Source organism: Triturus cristatus, chromosome 1_1 (genome assembly GCF_964204655.1).
Source record: "Triturus cristatus chromosome 1_1, aTriCri1.1, whole genome shotgun sequence".
Classification (NCBI taxonomy): domain Eukaryota; kingdom Metazoa; phylum Chordata; class Amphibia; order Caudata; family Salamandridae; genus Triturus; species Triturus cristatus.
In genome coordinates, this window is record NC_140579.1 from 63,855,675 (window position 1) to 63,882,576 (window position 26,902).

General features: G+C 46.8%; 1 protein-coding gene across 1 annotated transcript in view; it reads right to left on the bottom strand.

The window, feature by feature from the left end:
- Positions 1-19,637, bottom strand: part of LOC146869414 (N-fatty-acyl-amino acid synthase/hydrolase PM20D1-like) — a 166,201-nt gene extending 146,564 nt beyond the window's left edge. Inside the window, exons 1-4 of the mRNA XM_085599799.1 lie at positions 19,571-19,637; positions 19,263-19,471; positions 1,676-1,762; positions 872-1,104 (exon numbers count right to left, since the gene is read on the bottom strand). Coding sequence (XP_085455925.1) covers positions 872-1,104; positions 1,676-1,762; positions 19,263-19,458 — 516 coding nt within the window. The 5' untranslated portion in view covers positions 19,459-19,471; positions 19,571-19,637. The remainder of the gene's footprint in view (positions 1-871; positions 1,105-1,675; positions 1,763-19,262; positions 19,472-19,570) is intronic.
- Positions 19,638-26,902: the final 7,265 nt, after the last annotated feature.

Consider the following 26,902-nt stretch of genomic DNA (forward strand, 5'->3'; position numbering starts at 1 on the left):
GGGTTAGAATCAATCTTTCCAACTTTGAAGGCTTTGTAAATGATGATGCCTTTTATTGATCTGTTTTGCTAATTAACAAATGAATAAAAGGCACTGTCATTTACAGTGCTAACAGCTCTAACTCTTGTAAATGCGAGACCTATTCTAAGAAGCAGCTGCCATTAGCCCGGGCTGCTCCAAAAGTGAAAGCACCCGAATGTTGCAGGAAAGCATGTCGTGCCTGCAGTAGGAGAAACTCATTAAAGAAAATAGTGCTTACAGACTAAAAAAGACATACCATGTAACAACCGAAGTAAAAGGGCCAGTCCTCACTGGAGGTTACAAATGAAGACAATGCAGTACTAAGGAGGGGCTAACAAGCCTATTAGCGAATCAGAAGCCAGCATTTACAAAGGACAATGACACAAGCCCATGAGAAATATGGGTGGAGAGTGGGTGGGGCTTCTATTCCATACTCCAGTACAGCATGCCGCAGAGCAGCGCATGTGCTTCCCAGGCTCGACCTTAAAAAAAGAGATGGCCGAAAGGGGTTGTGGATGCAAACTTTGAGGCAGGGCCTGGTAACGTAGAAATATGTTTAGGCAGAGCACCACAAAAACCCTTAATGTTTTGCTTTTCAACAGCTTGTTCTGGCCCTGCCCATTACTGCAGGGAATTTGCAACTACTTAAGAAGGGAAGAGTGCAGGATGGCAGAGTTGGTACTACAGAAGAAGGGCAGAAAGGATTTCATGGTTATTGAGAATAGAATGAAGCAATGAAATAAAGCAATGTGTTCATTGTTTTAGAGTGACAAAGGGTACACCTAAATCATGGGGAGTTTTGAAGATCATCTATTTCTCATGAGGCAGCCTGGTGGCTCTCAATACGTACAATAGCCGAGCCCTTGTCATCCAGTGTTCCTCGCCCATAGATAAAGCCATCAACTTCCTTGGCTGCGAAGGGTGGATAATTCCAGCCCTCGTCAGATGCGGGCACCACGTCAGAGTGGGCCAGCATCATGTAAGGTTCAAGTTGGGGGTCCGAACCTTGAACGGTAAAGAGGTGGCTGTATCCTGCAATTATCTCATGCTGAATGAAGCTGCAGGAAAACAATTCAGGGAAAACTGCAAGAAAAATAGAGCGAGTTAATTGTGGCTATAGAGAGACACTTCGGTTTAAAACAAATGTAAGCGTTCAGAAACTTTAAGATAAAAGACGTTATCGAACAAAGCGCATTTAGAAGTCTTCTGTTGTAATTCAATTAAGGTTATCCACAATGTAAAGTGACACCTCCTATGCTGCTTCACTGATGTTACCCACGTTTCCCGCTGCAAAGCCTGCACTTATCAAGCTATGCAATTCCAACACTGCTTTTCTGATGTTACCTACATCTCCGGCTACAGTCAAAGTCTGTATTAATAAAGGTATGCACCGGTGCAGGCTGTTTCAATCATACACTGCACCTCTCCTGACACACGGAAATCCAGCATGTACCAAGCTATGCACCCCCACAGTGGAGTCAGTGTGTGTTCTTGATGTTATGCTTATGCACCTGCCCCGCAGCAGTCAGTACACCCTCATCAAAGTATGCATTAAGAAGGTTATGGCTCCTCCGACCATAAAAGTCAGTCTGAACCCTGTAATGCCACCACCCCTCATAGAAAAGACAGACCAAAGGCCTCACAGCATTAGTACCTTTTTTGATGTATGTGTTGAACTCCTCCATGGCAGTCAGGTTCAGTTTGTCTTCTGAGAAAGAGACGGTGGGGATCCTGATGGCCCCTTGGAAAGAGAAACAGACCTGCATGTCAGTACTAAACAATCACTGGAAGGTGCAGCGTATTCTGAAAAGAAAGTGGCTGCTGATTGGACCCCTAATTAAGCCTGCTCGCGCCCATAGCACTCAAATTCCCTTCCAGAAGTCCACCAGGGGACAGCTGGATAAAGAACACCTACAAGTTTTTACCTTTACAAATACACTTTTCAGTGAGGAATCGGTCAACCTAACAATTCAGTCAGTTTAATGGTTTTTTTTTTGCTTTAATCAGAGTAGTTCTGATAAACTGAAGCATCTGTAGTATTTTATATGGATTTGCAGAGTAGAGGTACAGACTTCGTCTGAACTTGCAGCAGTGGTGTGCATCCAGGCTGGAGCACTCACAAGAAAGACACAAAGAGGTGTGAACAGTCTGTGATGGAGTGGGTAAAACAAATGTTGTATACCCCCCCATTCTGCATGTTCATACTAATTAGAATAATCTATTAATTATAATAAGTATTAATGTGTTTGTTTGCTATCTGATCAACCCTACTAATGTATGAATTACACGTGGGATTTGCATTTGCATGGCTAAAATAATTTGAAAAACTAATATATGTATGCATACTAACACAAGAAAAATAGAATATTACATGGTATATGTTGCCTTTGTGATGTAATTGTAAGTTGCACCAGATGACATCATTGGGTGAGTATAAACACTTTAAATGTCGCCAATATGCTAGATAATTACACACACATAAGGTAATTAGTGAGGGTTAAACATTTTATTAGTTATTTCCATGTTTAATTACTTTTTGTGTTTGTTTTGCTTAAGTTGACCAATTTGGCCTATGATAAAATGGCTGGCCTATGGACACGACGAAACAGCTACCATTCCACGAGGTTTCCGACTAAATGCGCATGCTCCAGGCTCCTGAACAAGTGGCCTCAAGATGGCCTGTACCACTGACAAGGACGTGACTGGACTACTGCAAGAGCTTTAACAATGGACAATCTTAGCAAAACCGGATGGATCATGTCTGACAGTGTGACATCATAGACTTTGGGAAACCGAAACGGGCGATCTTAACCAACCAATCAGAAGTGCCTAAAACTGACTTTTGCTACATTTTATCATTAATTTCATTATAAAAAGACGGTAGAATAGTGAGTTGTGTCGCTCTTTTCCTGTTTCCTGACGTTATGCTGACAGAGACGATGGTGACACTGCAGGACAGCTGTTTCCCTGAATCTTTGACAGACTAAATTGCTGCCCATTTTCTTGATGAACTGAGGACTCTTAGACTGATGGGCATTGATTGATACGGGCACGTTTATGGTCCAGACCCAATCTGTGGGACTGTAGCGTGCTGCATGACGAATTGATTGACTTAAGAGGACTAATAGCCAGATTAGGTAACTATGATGTTCTGTGAATTGATTAAAATTCTTACTAAAAATTTGCATTTATTAGATAAAAATATTATTGATTAACAAGCAAATGTATTGGGTTATTTATTATCATCTGAATCTAAATGAAAAGGATTAGAATCACTTTTCCAAATTCAACTAAATTGATCCATCGACTAAGTGGAAGGAATATCTTGAGATTCAGGATCAAGATGTGCTGGATTGAAGATATTTAGTGGATGTTTATGTAAATAGATATTCTTTTCACGCCAGCGTTTGCAACATCTATCTCTCCTGTAAGAACAGAATAGATGAGAGTGTGTGAGTGTTGGTGTTATGGGCCCCAACAATGAATGTATTGAGTGAAAGTGTTAGTATGGTATCTGGTTTGTGACGAAGGGAGGATAGGAAATTCCACGCTGGAGCAGTTTTTCTCGGTAGCAGAGTTATGGTTTTTATTGTTTTGGTTTGGTGATTATTACTTGTAAATAGCTTATTGATTATTGATTGTGGATAGGTATTGGTTTATGTATTAACACTCTATGTTGAGTCGCGTCGAGTTCTATGTTGTTTGCACGACTTCTGGGATGTAGGAAGTCGGAAGTTTGTAACGGTTCCGTAGTAGAGAAGAGGTAAGCGCTGCTCTCGGGAAAGACGGAATTGTTGTTGTCCTGTAGGTACACGGGGAAAACGTGTGACGATTGAAGTTGCACGGCGCATTGTCTGGGTTCGATTCGGTAACATCGTCGTGTGTTGCCATTAGAGATATCTCCAGTATGAAAGAAGTGTATGGTAGCGAAGGTCACCTGTGAAATTTTGCTCTTAGGTACCAGGGGTCCAGATGGCACTCCAATAACGCTAATCACTAGAAAGGTAATAGGTGCTCCCTAAGCTTGATAGAAGGATAAAGTAGAGGGAAGCGCTACTTTGTTAACAAGTGTCATAATTCTGTAGTAGGACAGACTGTTCGGTGTTCTCGGGAAAGACAGAATTCTGTGTGAATGAACTACATTTTCCGTATGAAAGTGCGTGAATGAAATAGCACTCAGGTTAATCGTGAAACTCTGGTTTTATTTCTCAGGAGAATTGGGTCTCCAACTAGGTGTCTTAATTCTGGAGAAACGGTTAGCTAATGCTTGTTAGAAGGGTAAGGTAGAGGGATGTGCTACTTTATCAACGGAAGTAACGATTCCGTAGTACGGCAGAGGTAAGCGCTGCTCTCGGGAAAGACGGAATTCTTGTGAAAAAGGTCATTAACTATCCTTGGTTAGCGAAGCGGACAATGGTGGCGTTTTATGTCGTTACTAACAGATTTGTAAATTAGAACAAGCGAAAAGAGCTTACAGAGAACATTTTGTAAAGGAGGGGTCAGTAGAAGCCAGAGTAAGAGCAGCGGCTGCTGACGTCAGAAAGACCGCGCTGGGATTGGCCAGTCAGCTAGAAACATAAACGCTCCTGATTGGTGCGTTAGTGTGAGTAGCGCTACGATTGGCTAAAATAACAGAATAGTCGTAAAGGAGAGACTAGTGATACGCGAAAAGACAAAATGATGTATTACGATCCACCTGAAAAAGAGAAAAAGTCCTGGTTTGGAAAAATCAAGAAGTGGTTTAAAAAGGACAAACCGATTGTGACTAGGGAAGGACAGTTGCTTCCCCCACCAAAAACCCCTGCATCCTTTATGGTTGTGAAATATGGATATCACACTTGTATTTGGTAAGACACTTGGGTAAAATATACCAGGAGTGACGGAGTTTTAGCATTTCCAGAGCATGGTTAGTTTAATTTAGCGGTTTTGAGAAATTTGAGAGAAAGAATGATGAATCTAGAACCGAGACCTAGACCAACACAGTTTGAAGCACTGACAGAATGGGAAAATGAGATGCATGACAGAGAAAGACAGAGGAGTGGCGGAAGGTATAAATACATGTTTGGCAGATACGGGCATGATACTCATTTTGAGAAAATGAGAAGGTGGCGGAATGAGAGCATGACCGATGGGTTGTTTCCTGTAAGAATGGTTGGAGGGAAAAAATTTACAGAAAAAAGACATAATTTAGAACCAAAGGGATACGGAGTGAACGAACTAGAGGATGATGTTCTTGATGATATGTTTTATAAAAATCCACCTCCGTATCAACCAGAATCTGAAATGTTGACACCAAGTGCCCCAATGAGAGAAACTTTGCGAGTCATTAAGACAGAGCAAGTACCTCAAGAATTAGGGGAAAGTAAAACAATGGGAGAAATAGAGAGAAAATCAGATGATAAAATGAGTAGTGAAAATTCAGCAGAGTTACCAAAAACAACCTTAGAATTAACTGAAAAGATAAGAGAATTGACCAAAAATTTAGAAGCTGTAACTGTTCCAGTGACTATAGGCCCTTTAATGCCTATTTTTGACAAACAGAAGGATAGTGAACATTGTTTAATGGTTCCTTATAACAGTAATAAACAAATTGAAAAATCAAGGCAGAGTTCAAATGAGAATCAATGGAGATAGACAATGGGTATGATGGAGCCAAATGCCTCAAATAACCCATTTCTATGCCCAAAAGTTGCAGAAAGCCCTACTGTGAAGATGGAATCAGTATTTGAAAACCCAAAGGGACTTAGAACAAACTAATGTAGAAAAACCAGTAGGCCCATCTTCAGAAGAACTGAGCGAATGGTTGAGAAGTCTGCAGAGAAAAGACAAAGAATCCCAATCAATAGATGTAGCCAAACTACGAATGGTATTGGAAGAATTAATAGTAGGAACTATTCCCACAGAGAAGTTAAAAACTTACCAGGAGGAGGAGTTGTTGTTTCTGTGTAAAAGCATAACTTGGAGAGCAAAACATCTCCATGAAAGATTAGAAGAAGTAGCAAATGAAATGTGTATAGACATTGAAAAGGTGAAGGCCCTACAGAAACCATATTGAATAGATTTCACTGAAAAAGATATTGAAAATTTGAATACCACAGGACAAATGAGTCAGATTAAGGAAATAATTATCCTGCTGAGGAAATGGGGAGATGTGGACAAATGGAGAAGCAGATGGTATCGAAAGCGAGATGATGCTTTAGACAAAACTTTTGCAGCTTTCCCTGCAAGAGAAAAGGAGAACGTAGTAACAGAATGTCCTATGAGAGAAATCTCAGGAGGAGGATATGTACATGTCCCATGGACTAGACAAGATATTTTGTCATTCCCAAATGATTTCCCTCGACTACGTGAAAAACCTGTCGAGTGGTATAGGCAGGTAGACAGATTTGTAAAATTGTCCAAAGTATTATGGATTGATCTAAACAGCCTGTTTGACATAATAGTACCAGCAGATTTATGGACGGAATGCAAACTTATGTTAAATTGGCCCACACAAGAATATCCTAGGGATCCAAAGACAGCAGCCCCAGACCCCGAGGTAATGAAGAAATACGAGCAGGTCATTATCTTTTTGAAAAACAAAAGTACCTCCTAAAGAAACAGATTGGGTAAAGATTGACAGAACTCATCAGGAAAGTCGGTAGATGCTTACTATGTGAGGTTGATTTTGGCTTTTAAACTATTTAGTAGTGATGAAAATTTGAGCGAAAAGGACTTGAGTCATTTTGTATATAGACTTGTATATGGTCTACGTCCAGAAATTAGTGAAATGATCAAACAACATACCGTAGATTGGCAAAACAAGAAAATAGATGAAGTACTGAGACATGCAAAATATTTCAGTGATGAGATTGAGGCCAAACAACGAACGCATCTGCACGCATCAACAGCCAGCTCTGACAGTGATCAGGAAGTCAAGAGCTTACCGCTTTCTAAAAGGACCATTCACTTCCTTACACAGTTCTCAAAGTCCTACTCTAAACCCCTGACATCAACTAAATGGCAGGCTCTGGAAGATTAATGAGCAGCCTCTGTATCAGCATGGAACTAATCAAATTTCGAAGCGGAAGACCGTCTCCTCTTCCCCTAGTTCAGTGCCTGGGCTCCTTCCCTCAGTCTCAGGAATGTCAACAATACACTTTCACAGTCTGGGAAAGCAACCTTGCCTCCATCTTGTGCACATGAACAGGCTTGGGATGTTCAAAATAGCACAAGTTAAGCACACACAATCTCAAGCTAGGATTTTGGGCTCACCGGTTCCAGCAGGACACGAAAAAATACACACACACTACCAAACATGTCTCACACTCACTGCACATTAAAGCAATTGACAGGCACACAGGGGTTCACATAACAGAGGAACATTACACATAGTGGCAAGTATAACCATAAATGGTGAGTAGAACCATAAACTCTTTGACATAGATAAAAAAAAAGAAAGTGTGGTCACAGTAATGAGTCTTAGAAACTCCGTACGCTGCCATCACCGCTCAAGTGACCTACCCAAGGCATGGACAGTAGTCTATGCTCACAAAGAAGGCACACTTGATGCGCCCCTCCAGGTCATGGAACAGATTCTGGATCTTGCATTACCATGCACAAGCCTAAGGCTATTTAAACATATTAATTAGTGTGATACCAGGGCTAAAACAAAAAGTCAGGATACCGATTGGACTTGCATGTCCACACTCTAGGTGCAAGTACCTGCCCGTTCACCATGCAAGAAACATTCCCGTTTCAACACATAGTAATAACACTCAATAAGTTCAATGTGTGTCAGGATTACATCTTTTAACATAGCCTGATTGACACAAAGGGAATACACTATGAAGTCCCAAAACTGCACTTTGCGACTCACACTTAGTCTTTCCACGCATGGAGCACCCCGTGAATTGCTGATAGAATGTAAGGCGCCCTAAAAAAAACATCTTTAAAAATTATGTCATTTGAGAAGTATCACATAATGCAATCTAATTGGATTCGATTCAAACAGAAATAAAATGTAAAATGACCTTATTTTTTACTTTCAAGAACCTCGTTTTTAGGTCTCGCCTAGGCAGCACATGTGCTGTCTTTTCGAGATATGCTGTATCAACTGTATGGGCTATCAGCATGCCCAGCGCTTTCCATTGGTTGTTTCGTTTACCTTTTGAAATTTACATTCGTCCCGCCTTTTGTCGGTTTTGTTCACCTTGGAGACTTCCCCTGTTACATGGATCATTTCACTCTTGGCCATATGTTTAGTTTCGGCACATTACTTTTTCTTTCCGCTTTTGTCGCTGCTCCGCTCGCTTGTTTTTTATTGTTTTCTCCTGCTTGTGTCTTTGGCGCTTGTTCAGCTTCAGCGCCCTTCGCTGCTCCCAGCTGCTCATGTCCTCAGTAAGTGTTCTGCTTTGGCGCACGTCTCCCCAGCTCACTTAATCTCCTCCCATTTGTTTCTGCTTGCTTTCCCACCCCCTACCACACCTCTGCAACTCCCACCCAGCTTTAATTACCAACATCCCTCCCTCCTCTCTCTTGTTGCTTGTTACAGCTGCCACCGTAGTAATCGCTTGGGTGCCCAACTAGCATGGAAGCAAATTCAGGACGGTGAGTGTCAAAATTCAGGACAAAGGGTCAAAGTTCAAGACCGGAGGTCAAAATTCAGGACAAAACTTAGGGCCAAAGGTAAGTTTCTTATAGACACGTCAGAGGAGGTCGCACAATAGTAGATAAGTAAGTAGACAACCACTTAAGTACAAGTCAAAATAAGTTTATATTAGGTTGATACAATTGTGCACGTCACGGTTTTTCAGTATGTGTACAGATTTGAGCATCTGTGCAGGTCTTTTTGTGGTATTTCATATGACAATAATCTATTTTTATGGTTACTGCACTTTGTTGTTGAGTTTGATATTTTGTTTACAATTCATGGTCCTGAGCAGGCATGTTTGGTGAGAGAAAAGGTTGGGAAGATCTGCTCGGATAGACATTGTGAGATGTAAAGTGGCACGCATAGGATGCAGCTAATTGGGACCTGCAGTGCTGGACTAGAGTGCAGTCCTCCGACTGACCAACTTTATGTGTTAGATCGCTTCAAGCATTCCATTTCTGTTCAGCTAGTGATGACTGGTATAAGGGCTGGTATAGTATGGAGTGGTGGATTACACCCATAGCGAAGGTAAGAGCATTAAGCAGGAAAAGGGAGTTATTAACCAGGCTGCATGAGCCACAATTGGCTGCACACTGCTGAGTGTAATGGTATTATTGTGGGTCAGAGCAGTTAGTTAGGAGTTGACATTGCTATATCATGCCCTGGCTAGTCATAAATCAGCCCTCCTTATTTTAGCTGTATATTGGAAATAGTATACTGATTGGGCCGTTTCATTTCTGTGAGCTTTAAACTGCAGATTCTCATTGATGCACAGAAGTGTGCTACATACTAGAAACTATTTATGCTGTGGAGGCATTATTGTAGGATAGAGGGAGGCACCGTCTTTTACATAAAAACACTTTCTATTGAAATAGAAGCAAAATAACATCATGCAATATTACTGATATATAGTGCACAAATACTAATGTGTGAAAATGTGGTTTCAGCAAATATGTATTGCGAGAAGCTGCCCCGATATATGATGTCCACTCATGTAAGAGGGCACCTTGCACCCGTCCAGACAACCCTTATGATGATTTAAGAGGTCTCAGACAACCTTAGAAAGCTATCAAAGTGGTAGCTGTGATGAGCAGACTTCAGGCTTAGTCTTGAAGGTGTGTAAAGCAGCTTGTTTTACCAAAATGCTATCTTATAGTATGGATTAAATCAAAAAGTATTTATAAAAATATGTATTTATTATATAACACTCTCTAGTACTTTACAGGATCTCCTACATGGAGATAGACACAAAGCACACAATACTTAAGCAAATAAATTACAGTAAATACAACTAATGCGCAGTGGGCCCCAGGGGGGGGGACCAAACCATACACTAAGAAAGTGGTATAAGAACCATGACTCGAGTCAAGACAATGTAGCGAGGATGTAGAATTGCTGGGGACCCACAGAACCACCCAAAGTAAATAGATAGGGACCCCACGGAGAGCGTGTGCAGTTTGAAAAAACAACCGCGTGCTCCGTACAAGTTTATGTGCAAGTCACAGTTGGAATTTTAAAGAATCGGAACCCTTCACAGATGACCCTGAAGAAACCCAGTGGAAGACAGAAGGTCGGAGACCCATCCCACCCATGGATACCGTGGTACCCATGTTACCTATCCCAGGAAAGCCGGCTGCATAGGTGTGAAGTGGCATCGGAAACCGCAGTCTAACCCAATGGAGGACTTCAGGAAAGTGCCACTGCTGGAATTGGAGAAAGTGTCCGGAGGAATCCAAACATGGATTCTTGAAGAGGAGTACCTGAAAGCAGAGGGGACAGAGTCTCTGGGCCAGATGTACGACTGCAAGATTTCGCGAGGTGCAATTTGCGACTACTCCGTACATATTATTTTTCGACTCGCAATTTGAGACTCGCAATGTGGTATATGAAAAAAGCTGTCGCTTTTTTTGCGACTCGCTATTCAGTCGCAGCGCAAATTTTCAATTTGCGAGTGCATGTCTTACATTGCGTACAGCTATTTTTGCATGTGCAAATCAATTTGCAACAGATTTTGCACATGCAAAATGGTAGTACATTTGGCCTTATGTCACTCGGGAGTGACCAGGAGCCCTGGAAGACGAATGTCATCCGATGTCGGGTGCTTCAGGAAAGATGACGGTGACCTTCACTTTGCAGCTGCGAGGACCAGGCGGCCTCAGGATGACCAGGACCCGGAAACGAGCTGTCCCACGAAGGATGTCGACTGCTGAGTGGTCGGTGTCCGGCAGGAGCACCAACGAGCCTTGACAAATGCAACCCATGCAGGAAGTCAAGAAGGTGCACAGTTGGGACAAGCAAGGTCCAGGAGACTCACCACAAGTAGGGGAGTCAGGACAGGCCCCGAGCAAGCGGGGGAGCCCAAGGAAAACAAATGGACCCACAAGCCGAAGGCACAGGAGTCGCGAGAGGACCTCAAGCAGCTCACCAAAAAATGTTGGCCACGATTCACACGATGCGGTGGGGTCGAAGATTCTGGTCACTGGAGGTGCTCGAGTTTGGGGCTATTTGGAGCCCGAAGATCTGCTAACAAAGATGTCAACAAGCCTTTCCAACTGCAAAGGGGACATGGTACCCAGGGGTTCGGTTATTGCAACCCGACAAGGACTGCTGGCCTCAAACTTGGTACGAGGGTCGAGCAGGCCTCGGGAGCTGAGGAAAACCACCACCTGTGTTGCAGAGCCCAGGGAGTCCGGAGGAACTCGGGAACTGCAGACCGGTCATCTTTGGTGCGGTGCCTACGAATGCAGGGGAGTGACTCCTTCACTCCAAGGGAGATTAGTTTTGTTGTCCTTGATGCTTCACAGGCCTTGGAAGGTTCCTGTATGATGCACAGGCACATACGATGCAGCAGGCTGGAAGGGCGACAAAGTCAGGCCCAAACGAAGTCCTGAGTGCCCAGACTGTAGAAGGGCATTGGTTTCAGTTCTGAATCTTATCCCATGACAAATCTAGGGACCTACACCCAGGTAAGCCCTTAAGTACCCTAAGGAAAGGGTTGGGAAGATTCAGAGGACCCTCCCAAGGGAGGGTCTGGACGGGGGGAGGTTACTCCCATGTCCTTTGTCCAGTTTCGTGCCACAGCGGGCGCCAACGGCTCCCAAGACTGGTTTGAACTGGACTATGCACAGGGACACCAAATGTGCCCCTCATGCACACTTTCAGGCACTGGCATGCGCACCCACCCAGCCCTAACACACTAAATCCTGTCTGGGAGGTGGTCACACATTCCTTTGACAGGATGTCTATTGTTCTGTCTTCCCATGCTCGAGCTTGGCTCAGTAGCAGGAGGGCAGAAATATGTCTCTGGTCGGCAGCAACCATTTTGTGCTGTCTGGGACTAGAAGGTTGGTACCGGGAACACAGAGCTTAGCAGAGGGCTCTTCCAGTGCTTGGAATCATACGGTGTGGGGGTATGATTCCAACATATTTGATGCCAAACATGAAAGGATTAGTTGCAGCAGTTTTCGAGACGGCCATCACGAGATTACGCGGTGCCACTCTATAAAGTATATGGCTGTTTCAATGACAATCCGGGAGAATCTATTCCGTAGGCTGCAGGGGTGTCCTACTCATGCAGGGGCACCCTCTCACTTAGAACCAAAGCACCCTGTCTTCAGGATTGTAAAGGCCTGCTGTAGGGGTGACTTATAGGTTTTAAGTGCAGCGACCCTTAGATATAGTAAACCTATATCTTTAGCAAGTGAAACATGCACCAACTTACATAGGCTGCAATGGCAGGCCTGTAGTTCCATTTTGAACGGCCTCTCATGGGTGGCATAATACATGCTGCAGCCCATGGGAGACCTCTGGGGTACCTATGCCCTGGGTACCATATACTAGGGACTGACAAGGGTACCGCAGTATCCAATCTTGGATGTACCCAAGTACTGAACACAACAATTTAGGGACTGGGGTCCTGGTTACCAGTATCCCAGTTTGAATAGTCAAAACACAGCTTAGTATCAGGCAAAAAGTTAGGTACCCATGCAGAAGGATCCTACCTTCCTACATGTATCATTGGAACATCACCAAGTAAAGTGTCTTGGTTCTTTGATCCTTCGAGCACACTTCTGAATTACAAAACAAGTGGTCCATTTATGGTTTCCCAACTGCTGATGTGTTTTGAAACATTTGCACAGTTTATTTACAGATATTTAAAAGCTGTTGTGGGTTACAAACAAACTGACAACTCACAGCCTTTGTTTTCGCACCCCCAAGAAAATTTGGGAAAACATGGTGCATTCTACAACACATTTGTCATTATAGATCAATTGTATTAGCTTCTAAAGCATAGTAAATAATGACTTTACTGTGGACCAGGATACAAAAATCTTTGATTGGGCTCTTCAATGATTTCCTTACTATCACTCATCCATCCATCCACTCATCCATCTATCCTTTTACCCATCCATCTACCCTTCCACTCATACATACATCTATTTACCTTTTCTCTCATCCACCCTTCCACTCACTAATCCATCCAACCCACACCATCCCTTCACTTACTTACTCACCCACCTTTTCACAATAATTATGAGCTGAGCCTTTGTCTGCAACCGAAGAGACCCATCAAGAACTCCACCTTTGCTGTAGCTCCTAAAGCAAAGGCTGGAGTGTGGGGGGGGGAGATTCATTATGCCCCTGCACATAGGCAGTGCCAGGATGGGATGCAGCTGTAGCATGGTGTTGTTTCCAGAGCTTTAAGTGGGATGAAAAAACAGGGGGGGGGGGGGGGGGGGGTTTCTCCAAAAGGGGTGTTCGATGTAATTAAGGGTGTGGCTTAAAACACATAAGCTGAAAATCTGTGCTTAGCATAGTGTGCCGCCCGACTGGTATTTTGCTGCTTCTGTCATTGCATCCAGATACATAATACAACAAGTAACGTTACACCTACAACAAGCCAGAACTATTGGCTTTTTCAATAGTTGTTAGTTGCATAAAATAACAAGCATTTACAATGCAATGGTCTCGGCATTGTTAAAGTTAGAGCTATTGGTATTGCTCATGACATTATTTTTGTTTACGTTTTTGTTTTTAAAACATTTCCGAGGAGGCCACGGGACTTGTGTGTGCCTGCTGCCGCGCCACATGAAGACCACCGGGCATGGCCGTCTGCGCCTACTAGTGTGTGCCTGCTCCTGAATCATACTACTGCACCTACACGTGCGTGCCTGCTGGTGTACAACACCAGACCCTCGGCCCTACAGTCTGCGCCTGCTGCCGCGCCACACTACAGGCACACAGGCACGCCCTCTGCGCCTACCAGTATGTGCCTGCTCCTGCGTCATACTACAGACCCACAGTCCTGCCCTCTGCGCGTACCCGTGTGTGCCTGCTGGTGTACAACACCAGCCCCTCGGGCCTACAGTCTGTGCCTGCTGTTGTGCAACACTGCAAGCACACAGGCCCGCCCTCCGTGCGTAGCTGTGTGTGCTTGCACCTGCATCATACTAAAGACCCACAGGTACCCCCTATGTGCCTGCTCCTGTGTTATACTACAGACCCCCCAGCCCTGCCCTCTGTGCCTACCCGTGTGGGCCTGCTAGTGTACACCACCAGACCGTCGGGCCTACAGTCTGTGCCTGCTGCCGCGCCACACTACTCACACACAGGTACGCCCTCTGCGCCTACCAGTATGTGCCTGCTACTGCGTCGTACTACAGACCCACAGGCTTCCCTCTGCGCGTTCCCCGTGTGTGCCAGCGGCCCGTCACACTGCAGACCCTCAGGTCTGTGGCGGCTGCCGCCTCACACTGCAGACCCTCAGGTCTGTGCCGGCTGCCGCATTATACTGCAGACCCTCAGGTCTGTGCCGGCTGCCGCATCACACTGCAGGTCGTGCCGGCTGCTGCACTGCACTCCAGCTCCAGTGAAGGCTGTGGAGCAAGAGCTGTGAGGAGGGAGACCTGGGCTCGGAGAACTAAAGATTACACGGCGGCAATCACTTTGGGCCTCGGTATTTTCCGCATAATTATGGATTTGCAGAGTTTACCAAATAATACATCACCCACTGCATAGATTTTAACGAAAACGCTCAAAACAGCCAACAATTACTAAAAATGTGACAACGGTTGTTGCCGCACAAGGAACGCTCTTACGAAAAGTTGACGAGAAACCTTTGCTTTGCTTATTGCTGCATTTGGGTGTTATACTGATACTAAAGACGCGGAACGAGCTCAGGCAGGGTTAACATGCAAGGAAACAGCTACACAATGAAGCGATTCTACCACAAAACGCGCCGCATTAAGCATCGTAATCCGCCTGTTGCCCGAATAGTTTAGCCAACTGCTGTATATGTTCCTCCTGTGCCGCATAATTCTAGTGGCACTGTCAGTAGGTAAACGTGACGTTCCATAAGAGTTTGAACCATGCAGGAAGTGGGCAAACCCACTTAATGTAGCCACCCCGGGGGCACTATTTCTGCTTCAGAAAGGGCATTTGCCACATTTCTGAGGTGAATGACCGGGGAACATGCAGCCGAGTTTGGGGCATAATTCATCGCTTTGCGCTCTCTCGGACTGAAAATGTAAGAAGAGAAAACAGCGTTGGTTTTTTTGTGTGGAAAGGGTATAGTTACAGAACAAGCTTTAATTAAATCTATAACAAAACCACAATTTCTAAGCAAGAGTTACATCCTCATTTTTAAAAAAAATGTGTGCAAGTGTCACAATTGGTTTCCTCTATTCTCTGTTTCAAATTCAAATTGTTTCATGTCACATGGACTACAACAAAATATGTTTTTGTTTTCCCATCCCCAGAGAGGCACACTACATCCCCTCTCCCTTCACTGCAAACTGCCGCTCTCAGGCCACGCTGGCCCCGCCTCGTCTTAAGAGCCCTGTTACCCAGTTTTTATGGGGGCCCCGATTCACACGTGTCGCCACAGGCTGGAAAGCTACAATCATTTCCTGTCTTGGTTTTTGGGCCCAGCCTTCCTCCCTGGTTGATACCGTGCAGGCCCGGCCCATAAATCCCACATGTGCGCGCATAACCCTACAGCCCACCTCATTATTTTTAACGAGGATAAAGCGACCAGTCTGCATGCAGCCGGTCGGACCATAGTGTGTTAGGCGGCAAGACAACTCAGTGGGTTAAAAACAGTCTTAAGGACGGAGGTGCAAAGTCTTCCGGGCAGGCAAGCCTTTCATCCTTCCAAGGAGACGTGTTTGATAAGAACTGTTTATAATTGAAGCACCGCGGTGGCAGAATAAGCGCTTTATAAATCACTACAACATAACAAACGTAAAGTATTTTACTCAATGGTCTGTGCGCTTATGACTGATCACTACAAACCCGGACCGGATAAAGACCTGTGGGTGGTGCGGGCTCACCTGAGGCTTACATCACTGACTACTTACTCCACGTCCAAGTTGCACTTCCATCTCTTTTATCCACTGGAGCAATTTTTAATCAGAGTTAATATTATTAACACTATATTTAATTTTAAACATCAGAGTTTATCACCCAAGGCAAGGTTCCTCATGTGGCCGCCGCACGGATGAAAGGCGGAGTTGGCCTCGCCAGACACGTGACACACAGATCTCCGTGGCGAGGGGGTGAACCTTCCCCTGCCTCCACCTTACGGTCTGCTATCACTGAGATGATGCCAGGCAGAAGGCTCGAATCTGTAACCCCGAGCCAACGGCTGCTAAGTGAAACGAGTTTTTTATAGCGCATACTAGAAATTTGAGTTGCGTGTAGGCGCTTTGATGGATTTATACTGTGGGCCTGGCTAAAGGTTAGGGTGGTAGGCCTCGAGCGTCCAACATGAGAATGCACTTCTCACGCCACCTTCGATGCGCCCCGATTGGCAGAGGCGTTAAACTTCTATCTCATTGGCTCTATCTTCCCCCAAAGATGAGCCTGAACCAGAGAAGCCAAGGGGCCACCAACAGCGCCTCCAGATGCGTCATCCTCAGTCAGGCCTCACTCGTGGTACCAGCTGACTGCCTTCGGCTGTGTGAGGCCCAAGCTCCCCCCCCTTCTACACACCACACACCCACTCCAGGCTCATTTTCACACACAAAACACCAATTTTCCAGCGTTTCCACCAAAGGAAGGGGCAGATTAACAATCTCCTTGCGCCAATTTTCCATTAAAAGTGACGCAAGGGGTTTGTAAATCTGCCCCGAAGCATTTAACTCTGCGTCACTTTCCACTAAGTGGGCAATTTGTACCACATCCCCTCTCTCCACCAACCTCTGAAGAGAGGAGCCCTCGAGGGTCACTTTAAAACCCAAAGAAAGACAAATACATTTAAAAAGAGCCACAATGGTGTCACGTGCTCAGTAATAAACGTGCACTGACGAAGCAAAAACTGCACCTGAATGGAGTCTTCAAGCCCGCTCCAGGACTGCACCGGTTCCACGTCCTAGAAGGCCGCTTATAAACGCGTCTGGAAAGTTCTTCCAAGACTTTCATCGTCTTTCCCAAGGGTGAATCCATCTGGGGTGGTCGAAGAAGCCGGCCATGGCTCCTGGCGGATCCGGGGGGTGGTTGGGGAAGTAAGTGGGGGACGAGAACTGTGCTCATGGTGATCGTGAACACCACAAGCCACCGTCCCACCCCACTCAGGCACACAACTGTGGAAAATAACTCTGGAAGAGCGTGCTTTTACTGAGGCCACCACCGCCTTTCTCCGAGGCGAAGCAGAAATGCCTCGGAGAAAGGCAGCGGCGTTTCCGGATTCGGGGGCGTGTTTTGCTTTTCTCTCATCTTGCCATTGGCTGGAGGAGATAATTAGAAAAGTTGCAAAAAACACGCCCCAGAATCCGAAAAGGACGGGGCCTGTTCGGAGTGACGGACCTCTTCTCCAAAGGCTGGCCAGCATTCAAGAGGCCAGCCAATGGAGAAGAGGGGAGAAGAGGGGCGGGTTCAAGCCCCTCTTCTCCAAGTCATTATCTCTCGCGAGCGAGACTGCGCAAGCGCAGCCTTCGCTAGCCGAGACCTAGAAAAGCAGCAACCATGCCTTTGTTAAATATAATACTGAAAATACGTCAGTCCTAAAATGAAGACTGTGAAAGAACTATAATCTCTTCTTTTAACTTGTTTTGCCGCCTAATTTGCATGAAACTGGATTCTCACGTACAAGTATTGGCATTTTTGTACATTTCTTCCTTCTGACAGAATGCCCTGCCCTAGACCGAGGCTGGAGGAGGTGACCACAAGCTTTAACAGCCAAGACTGGCCCATTGTCATTCTGTATGTGGCAATCTGCCGCATATAGATGAAGATGGGCAAGGTGGGGCTTCTCTTGTGCTCAGAGGATGAGTACGAGGCAGCCCCATCAGGGAGCTTAGTAAGTCTAAGCGCTCGCAGAGTTTTCCGCGTTACGCAGAGCTTCTGGAGTTCCGAAAAACTCTGCTTTGTGTTGCGGAGCGGGGTTTTTTACCTCGCTCGCATTCGTCAACATCAAGTTGGCCAGCGCGAGCGTGGAAAAACAACATCCTGGTGAGATTTCTAAACGCAGGCGGTTAGATTTCTCATTACGAGTGGTCGCGTACGTTCGCGTTGAGAAAGCTGCCGCTCGAGTAAAAATCTACTCGAGCGGGAGAAAGGAAGCAGCGCCTGCTCATGCTGTGCACTGTGTCGTTCACAATGATTACACAGTGCAGACAAGCATCTGGCACTGAAAATCACCGCGAACGGCATTTAACTAATGCACTCTGCTGCTCGCGGAGATCCGCTTAGGGTAGCTGACTTTTTTTTGCACTTCGAGGAACTCTGCCCAGGCTTAGAGCTGAGGCTTCTTGCAGGAGAGCAGAGATGCTCCCTGCAATGCCCAAAATTATGGACAAAAGACGTCCATAAAAGGGATCCTCCCAGACAACGGACGTGAGGTCCAAATTACGGACGGTCCGTGAAATTTACAGACGGTTGGTCACCCTAGTAATCACTGAAACATCAGAAAGATAAAATGCATTTTCAGCCACTCATTCATACAAATACGTGTAGGCACACCAACCCATTAACTGTTTCAACTGTTAATGAAATAACATTTTAAAGATGAAAGTATCAAGCGGAAGATAATACAAGGTAACTTTTTGTGAGAAACCGAGGCGAGGTGGATTGGAGTGGAGAGCGAGTGGGCCAAGTCTCTTGACACCAGCATCTTCCTCCAGCACAAGCAGCCACTTCATGCTGTGCTTGTTGTACATAGCCTCGCCACGTCACCAGTGGCCCAGTTAAGTGACAGTAGACGTTGTGGCACGCATGTGCTGCATGGCTACGGGTCCCAGAGGCGAGAGCTCCTGGCTATGCCAACGCTTTATTTATCATGTGGCCTGCTGAGAGGATTACACGACGGGTGTTTGGACGATGGCTTGATCGTACTCTGCCCTTCCGGGGTGAGCAAAATCCCTGCTGTGCTCAGTCTGAACCTCCACGCGAATGCTGTGGTTTGAGAACAATAAAGCTTGGAAAAAACGAGAATCCAACCACAGAGCAAAGCGAGCACTAAAAGATTGCCTGAGGAAAGTGAATAAAATACTTACAGTAGGAAACTTTAATTTCCAACATTTTTTACAATATATTCAAGACGAAAACAAGTATACAACTACTCAGACCCCGGAGTTCCTCTCTTAATTTCCTAAGTGCTCCCCGTACTCACCCTTAAGGTTTTCCTTCCAGATTCTCTGCTCATCAGTGCCCGGTTCCACAGGGAGCTGCTTCCTGGGGCCCCAAGCGGGGCCCGCCGTGGAGCTCTGTGAACCATAAGTTCGGAGCAGTAAGACAACCAGCAGGAACCCCAGTGCGGCGAGGGGCAACGCCAGGAGGCCAGGGGAGCAGCGTGGGCAGCGGGGCATGTTAGACTGAGAGCTGACAGGTAAAGAAAGATACGAGGATGAAATGGCACATGCACACAGAAAGGGCACGCCCACAACAGACGATCACACAGAGACTCACGCGCCCACTCACCATAGTATCACAGAGAACAGCCAGCCGCCGGCTATTAGAGCGACCTCTCTATCAGCGGAGGCCCCGCCTCCTCGACCCCAGTCTTCACCCCATGCCCGCTGCGTGCCCGCACCATGCATCTGAAATGAGCCGCTCCTGCGCCAATAGCAACCCTGGAGGCGACAGGCAGCCACAGGGCCGATAGGAAGTCCATAAAGAACTAGACTGCTAACTTTTCTTTAAAACGTTTTTACCGGAGTTCGTCCAGCCACATTGTGCATGTGGCAACCGATCGAGTTTAACGAATGGTTCGATTTCCTTACGCAGCATCTGGGTAGCTGACCAGTTGAAGAGTGAGCGTTTGGAGATAAGGGGGGGGGGGGGGGGGGAGCAAGCCGACACGAGACCAACTTTCTGTGTTTGAAAAAGGCCACTTTATTGAAACAGGTGCAGGAAGAGGGGTACTGAGGGCAGAGAGCCCTGTGCACAGGAGACCTGTGAGAGGTTTACTGAGGGCAGAGAGCCCTGTGCACAGGAGACATGTGAGAGGGGTACTGAAGGCAGAGAGCCCTGTGCACAGGAGACATGTGAGAGGGGTACTGAGGGCAGAGAGCCCTGTGCACAGGAGACATGTGAGAGGGGTACTGAAGGCAGAGAGCCCTGTGCACAGGAGACATGTGAGAGGGGTACTGAGGGCAGAGAGCCCTGTGCACAGGAGACATGTGAGAGGGGTACTGAAGGCAGAGAGCCCTGTGCACAGGAGGGATGGAAGAGGGGTACTGAGGGCAGAGAGCCCTCTGCACATGAGATGAAAGAGGGGTACTGAGGGCAGAGAGCCCTATGCACAGGAGAGATGTGAGAGGGGTACTGAGGGCAGAGAGCCCTGTGCACAGGAGAGATGGAAGAGGGGTACTGCGGGCAGAGAGCCCTGTGCACAGGAGACATGTGAGAGGGGTACTGAGGGCAGAGAGCCCTGTGCACAGGAGACATGTGAGAGGGGTACTGAAGGCAGAGAGCCCTGTGCACAGGAGACATGTGAGAGGGGTACTGAGGGCAGAGAGCCCTGTGCACAGGAGACATGTGAGAGGGGTACTGAGGGCAGAGAGCCCTGTGCACAGGAGGGATGGAAGAAGGGTACCGAGGGCAGAGAGCCCTGTGCACAGGAGGGATGGAAGAGGGGTACTGAGGGCAGAGAGCCCTCTGCACATGAGATGAAAGAGGGGTACTGAGGGCAGAGAGCCCTGTGCACAGGAGAGATGTGAGAGGGGTACTGAGGGCAGAGAGCCCTGTGCACAGGAGACATGTGAGAGGGGTACTGAAGGCAGAGAGCCCTGTGCACAGGAGACATGTGAGAGGGGTACTGAGGGCAGAGAGCCCTGTGCACAGGAGACATGTGAGAGGGGTACTGAAGGCAGAGAGCCCTGTTCACAGGAGGGATGGAAAAGGGGTACTGAAGGCAGAGAGCCCTGTGCACAGGAGGGATGGAAGAAGGGTACCGAGGGCAGAGAGCCCTGTGCACATGAGATGGAAGAGGGGTATTGAGGGCAGAGAGCCCTGTGCACATGAGATGGAAGAGGGGTATTGAGGGCAGAGAGCCCTGTGCACATGAGATGGAAGAGGGGTATTGAGGGCAGAGAGCCCTGTGCACATGAGATGGAAGAGGGGTACTGAGGGCAGAGAGCCCTGTGCACATGAGATGGAAGAGGGGTATTGAGGGCAGAGAGCCCTGTGCACATGAGATGGAAGAGAAGTACTGAGGGCAGGTGATCAGAGTGGTGTTCTTATCCTTACATCAGTCGCTGCGCTTGAGCGGGATCTCTCTCACTTCATTTATTTATGTATTTAATTGAATCGTTGTGAGCTGACTTTTGGCTGGTGGCCACTTTGTAATGCTGTTTTGGATATTTAGTCTAGGTGTATTTCATGTGTAACCAAAACCCCTACATACGCACAATATGAGCAAAATATGACAGGCTCAGGTCACTTGTTCTTTACTAAGTTCACAGAGCTCCTCTGCGGCACTTTAACATTTTTCAGGGACTTTCTCCTTGCATGGGTTGGGAGGCATCCTGTGAGTTTTGTAGAGGGCTAGAAAAGCCTCATTGAAGAGGCAGGTTTAAATGTTTTCCTTGCATGGGATGGGAGGCATCCTGTGAGTTTTGTAGAGGGCTATTTTTTCCTTTGACACTGCCAGGTGGGAAGGATCCTAAGTTCTGGGTAGAAAGCATTCCAGGGCTGTTCTTCACACCTTCTGGTTTGCTTGAAAATGCACCTTTTGCCCACTCTTTTTTCAAAGTTTTCTCAGGGGGAGAACCGCCGCCAGTAGGTGCTTCAGGCACGCTCGCTCGCCGCAGTGAAGTACCAGGGGCGTAACACAGGCCCCTGCATCCCCCACGGTGTGGGGGGGCCCCAAGCTCCAAGGGGCCCCCTTGGCACTGCTCTCTGGCCAGAGAGCTCCAGATTAAGCCTGGAGGGGGCCCCTCTACGTTCCGTGCAAGGAGGCCCCCTCACTTTTCGTTACGCCAGTGTGAAGTACGACAATTGTTTTACGCCTCACCACTATCAAATGTCACCAGCCGCCCCTGGTTGTGCGTGCTGTCAAGGAATCCACGTGGACCTCAGGTAAGAAGGTATTTATTAAGTATATACACAAGACTCCACCAGGAGCAGATGTAACCTGTTAGTCAATCCCCCTCTCACTGAGCAACGGCCGCTCCTAGAAGACCCACAACGAGGCACTCCATAGCATCATATAAAGCATACTGGTCTCACTGAGCCATCTGCCATAGAACACCCACATCCTGCCATAAGATGTTAAAGGTACTTTTGGATATTGTTAGAGCTTTGACTGTTGTATATGAACAGTAACTCACACTGAGCTCTAGTCCGCAGGCGCTGCTCTCAATACTGAATCGTATTTCAAATACAGGTCCCATGTGATGTTCATCCTTTGTTCCTGTAGCTTACATTGCTATTTAATACAAATATGATGTGTGTGTTATTACAGGTGTGATAATGTGAAGATTCAGAGCCCAGAGGTGATGAAGAGTTATAAAGGCAAATATCATTGCGATGATTAGCTTTGTATGCTACTGTTCATGAAAATGATGTGGTATGATATGGTGTGGTGTGGTATGGTATGGTATGGTGTGGTGTGCTGTGGTATGATGTGGTGTGGTGTAGTATGGTGTGGTGGACTATGGTGTGATGTTATGTGGTATGGTGTGGTATGGTGTGGTGTGCTATAGTATGGTATGGTGTGGTGTGCTCTGCTATGGTGTGGTATGGTGTGGTGTGCTATGGTATGGTGTGGTGTGCTCCAGTGTGGTGTGGTGTGGTGTGGTATGCTATGGTGTGGTGTGGTATGCTATGGTGTGGTGTGCAATGGAATGGTATGGTAGCTATGGTATGTTATGGGATGGATTGGATGGATGGGATGGTGTGGACTGGTATGGTATGGAATGTTATCATGGTTTGGTGTGGTGTACTATAAGGTGAAATCATTGGATAATATGGAATAGAGGTATGGGATGGTTTGGTATGGTGGTAATGGATGGAATGGGATGGCGATATGGTATGGTGTGGTATGGTATTGTGTGGCATTTAGTGGTAACGTGCACTCACATCAGGGTACAGTTACTTGATTTGTGTCTCTAAACTTTGTCTTTTCCAGATTTCTACTTAGCTCCATTCTGTATACGTACTGCCGCATTTCCTTTGTAAATCATTCTTCCCCTTGGACACTCATGCTAAGTTTATCGGAAATTCAGATGTGGTAATTTCGCAACCCACATTAATGATAGTGCTAGGATTGACAACTGCGAGCAACTCAGTTCCTACAGTATTCTGGGACTATTAAATGGGAAATTACCTCTGAATTTTGGTATTTACCACATAACACATTCTATTTACCAGAGTTTTAGCACCAACAGGGACCTAGCGCATGCCTCTACATGGACCCAATGCATGCATCTACACGGACCCAGCACATGCACCCACACTAACCTAGGGCAAGCATCTACACGGACCCAGCTCATGCAACTACACTGACCTAACGCATGCATCTACACTGAGCTTGTGCATTCACTTGCACTTACTTAATGCATGCACTCACACTAACCTAGCGCAAGCATCTACTCTGACCTTGTGCATAAACCTACACTGACCTAGTGCATGCGCCGACACTGACCTAGCACATGCACCTACACTGACCTAGCACATGCATCTACACTGACCTAGCACATGCATCTACACTGACCTAGCACATGCATCTACACTGACCTAGCACATGCATCTACACTGACCTAGCACATGCACCTACACTGACCTAGCACATGCATCTACACTGACCTAGCACATGCATCTACACTGACCTAGCACATGCACCTACACTGACCTAGCACATGCGTATACACTGACCTAGCACATACACTAACTTAGTGCATGCATCTACACTGACCCAGCGCATGAGCCTACTCTAACTTAGCGCATGCATCTACACTGAGCTAGCGCATGCACATGCACTGACCTAGCGCATACACCTACACTACCCTACTGCATGCACGTACACTGGAGTAGCGCATGCGTCTACACTGACCTAACACATGCGTCTACACTGAGCTAGTGCATGCATCTACACTGAGCTAGCGCATGCACCTACACTACACTAATTTAATGCTTGCATCTACACTGAGCTAGCGGATGCACTGAGCTAGGGCATGCACCTACACTACCCTACCGCATGCACTTAGCACATGCATCCACACTGACCTAGCACATGCATCTACACTGACCTAGTGAATAAACCTACACTGACCTAGCATGTGCATCGACACTAACCTAGGACATGCATCTACACTGACCTAGTGCATGCATCTACCCTTGCCTAGCACATGTATCTACACTGCCCCACCGCATGCACCTGCACTGACCAAGCGTATCACCTACTCTGCCCGGGTGCATGTACCTACACTGACCTACCACATTCACTTACAGTGACCTAATTCATGCATCTGCACAGACCTAACACATGCATCTACACTGACCTAGCACATGCACCTACACTGACCTAGCACATGCGTATACACTGACCTAGCACATACACTAACTTAGTGCATGCATCTACACTGACCCAGCGCATGAGCCTACTCTAACTTAGCGCATGCATCTACACTGAGCTAGCGCATGCACATGCACTGACCTAGCGCATACACCTACACTACCCTACTGCATGCACGTACACTGGAGTAGCGCATGCGTCTACACTGACCTAACACATGCGTCTACACTGAGCTAGTGCATGCATCTACACTGAGCTAGCGCATGCACCTACACTACACTAATTTAATGCTTGCATCTACACTGAGCTAGCGGATGCACTGAGCTAGGGCATGCACCTACACTACCCTACCGCATGCACTTAGCACATGCATCCACACTGACCTAGCACATGCATCTACACTGACCTAGTGAATAAACCTACACTGACCTAGCATGTGCATCGACACTAACCTAGGACATGCATCTACACTGACCTAGTGCATGCATCTACCCTTGCCTAGCACATGTATCTACACTGCCCCACCGCATGCACCTGCACTGACCAAGCGTATCACCTACTCTGCCCGGGTGCATGTACCTACACTGACCTACCACATTCACTTACAGTGACCTAATTCATGCATCTGCACAGACCTAACACATTCATCTACACTGACCTAGCACATGCACCTACACTGACCTAGCACATGCATCTACACTGACCTAGCACATGCATCTACACTGACCTAGCACATGCATCTACACTGACCTAGCACATGCATCTACACTGACCTAGCACATGCACCTACACTGACCTAGCACATGCATCTACACTGACCTAGCACATGCATCTACACTGACCTAGCACATGCACCTACACTGACCTAGCACATGCGTATACACTGACCTAGCACATACACTAACTTAGTGCATGCATCTACACTGACCCAGCGCATGAGCCTACTCTAACTTAGCGCATGCATCTACACTGAGCTAGCGCATGCACATGCACTGACCTAGCGCATACACCTACACTACCCTACTGCATGCACGTACACTGGAGTAGCGCATGCGTCTACACTGACCTAACACATGCGTCTACACTGAGCTAGTGCATGCATCTACACTGAGCTAGCGCATGCACCTACACTACACTAATTTAATGCTTGCATCTACACTGAGCTAGCGGATGCACTGAGCTAGGGCATGCACCTACACTACCCTACCGCATGCACTTAGCACATGCATCCACACTGACCTAGCACATGCATCTACACTGACCTAGTGAATAAACCTACACTGACCTAGCATGTGCATCGACACTAACCTAGGACATGCATCTACACTGACCTAGTGCATGCATCTACCCTTGCCTAGCACATGTATCTACACTGCCCCACCGCATGCACCTGCACTGACCAAGCGTATCACCTACTCTGCCCGGGTGCATGTACCTACACTGACCTACCACATTCACTTACAGTGACCTAATTCATGCATCTGCACAGACCTAACACATTCATCTACAATGATCTAGCGCATGCACCTACACAGACCCAGTGCATGCTTCTACACTGACCTAACGCATGCGGCTACACTGATCTAACGCATACACCAACACACCTAACTCATGAACCTACACTGACTTAACCCCTGAACCTACACTGACCTAGTGTATGCACCTACACAGACGTAACACATGCATCTACATTGACCCAACGCATGCATCTACACTGACCTAACGCATGTGTCTACACTGACCTAACGCATGCACCTACACTGACCTAACCCCTGAACCTACACTGACCTAGTGTATGCACCTACACAGACGAAACACTTGCATCTACAGTGACCTAGCACACGCACCTACAGTGACCTAGCACATGTATCTACACTGACCCAGGTCATGCACCTACAATGACCTAGCACATGCACCCACACTAACCCAGCTAATGCACCTACCTTGACCTAGCGCATGCACATACACTGATCTAGCATGTAGGCTCCTACAATGATCTAGTGCATGCATCTACACTGGCCTACACATGCACCTACACTGACCTAGCGCATGCACCTACACTGACCTAGAGCATGCACCTACACTGACCCAGCGCATGCACCTACACTAACCAAGCTCATGCACCTACCCTGACCTAGCGCATGCACCTACACTAATCTAGCATGTAGGCTCCTACAATGACTTAGGGCATGCACCTACACTGGCCTACACATGCACCTACACTGACCTAGCACATTGTCACGACACTGACCTAGCGCATTCACCTAAACTGACTCAGCATATGCACATACACT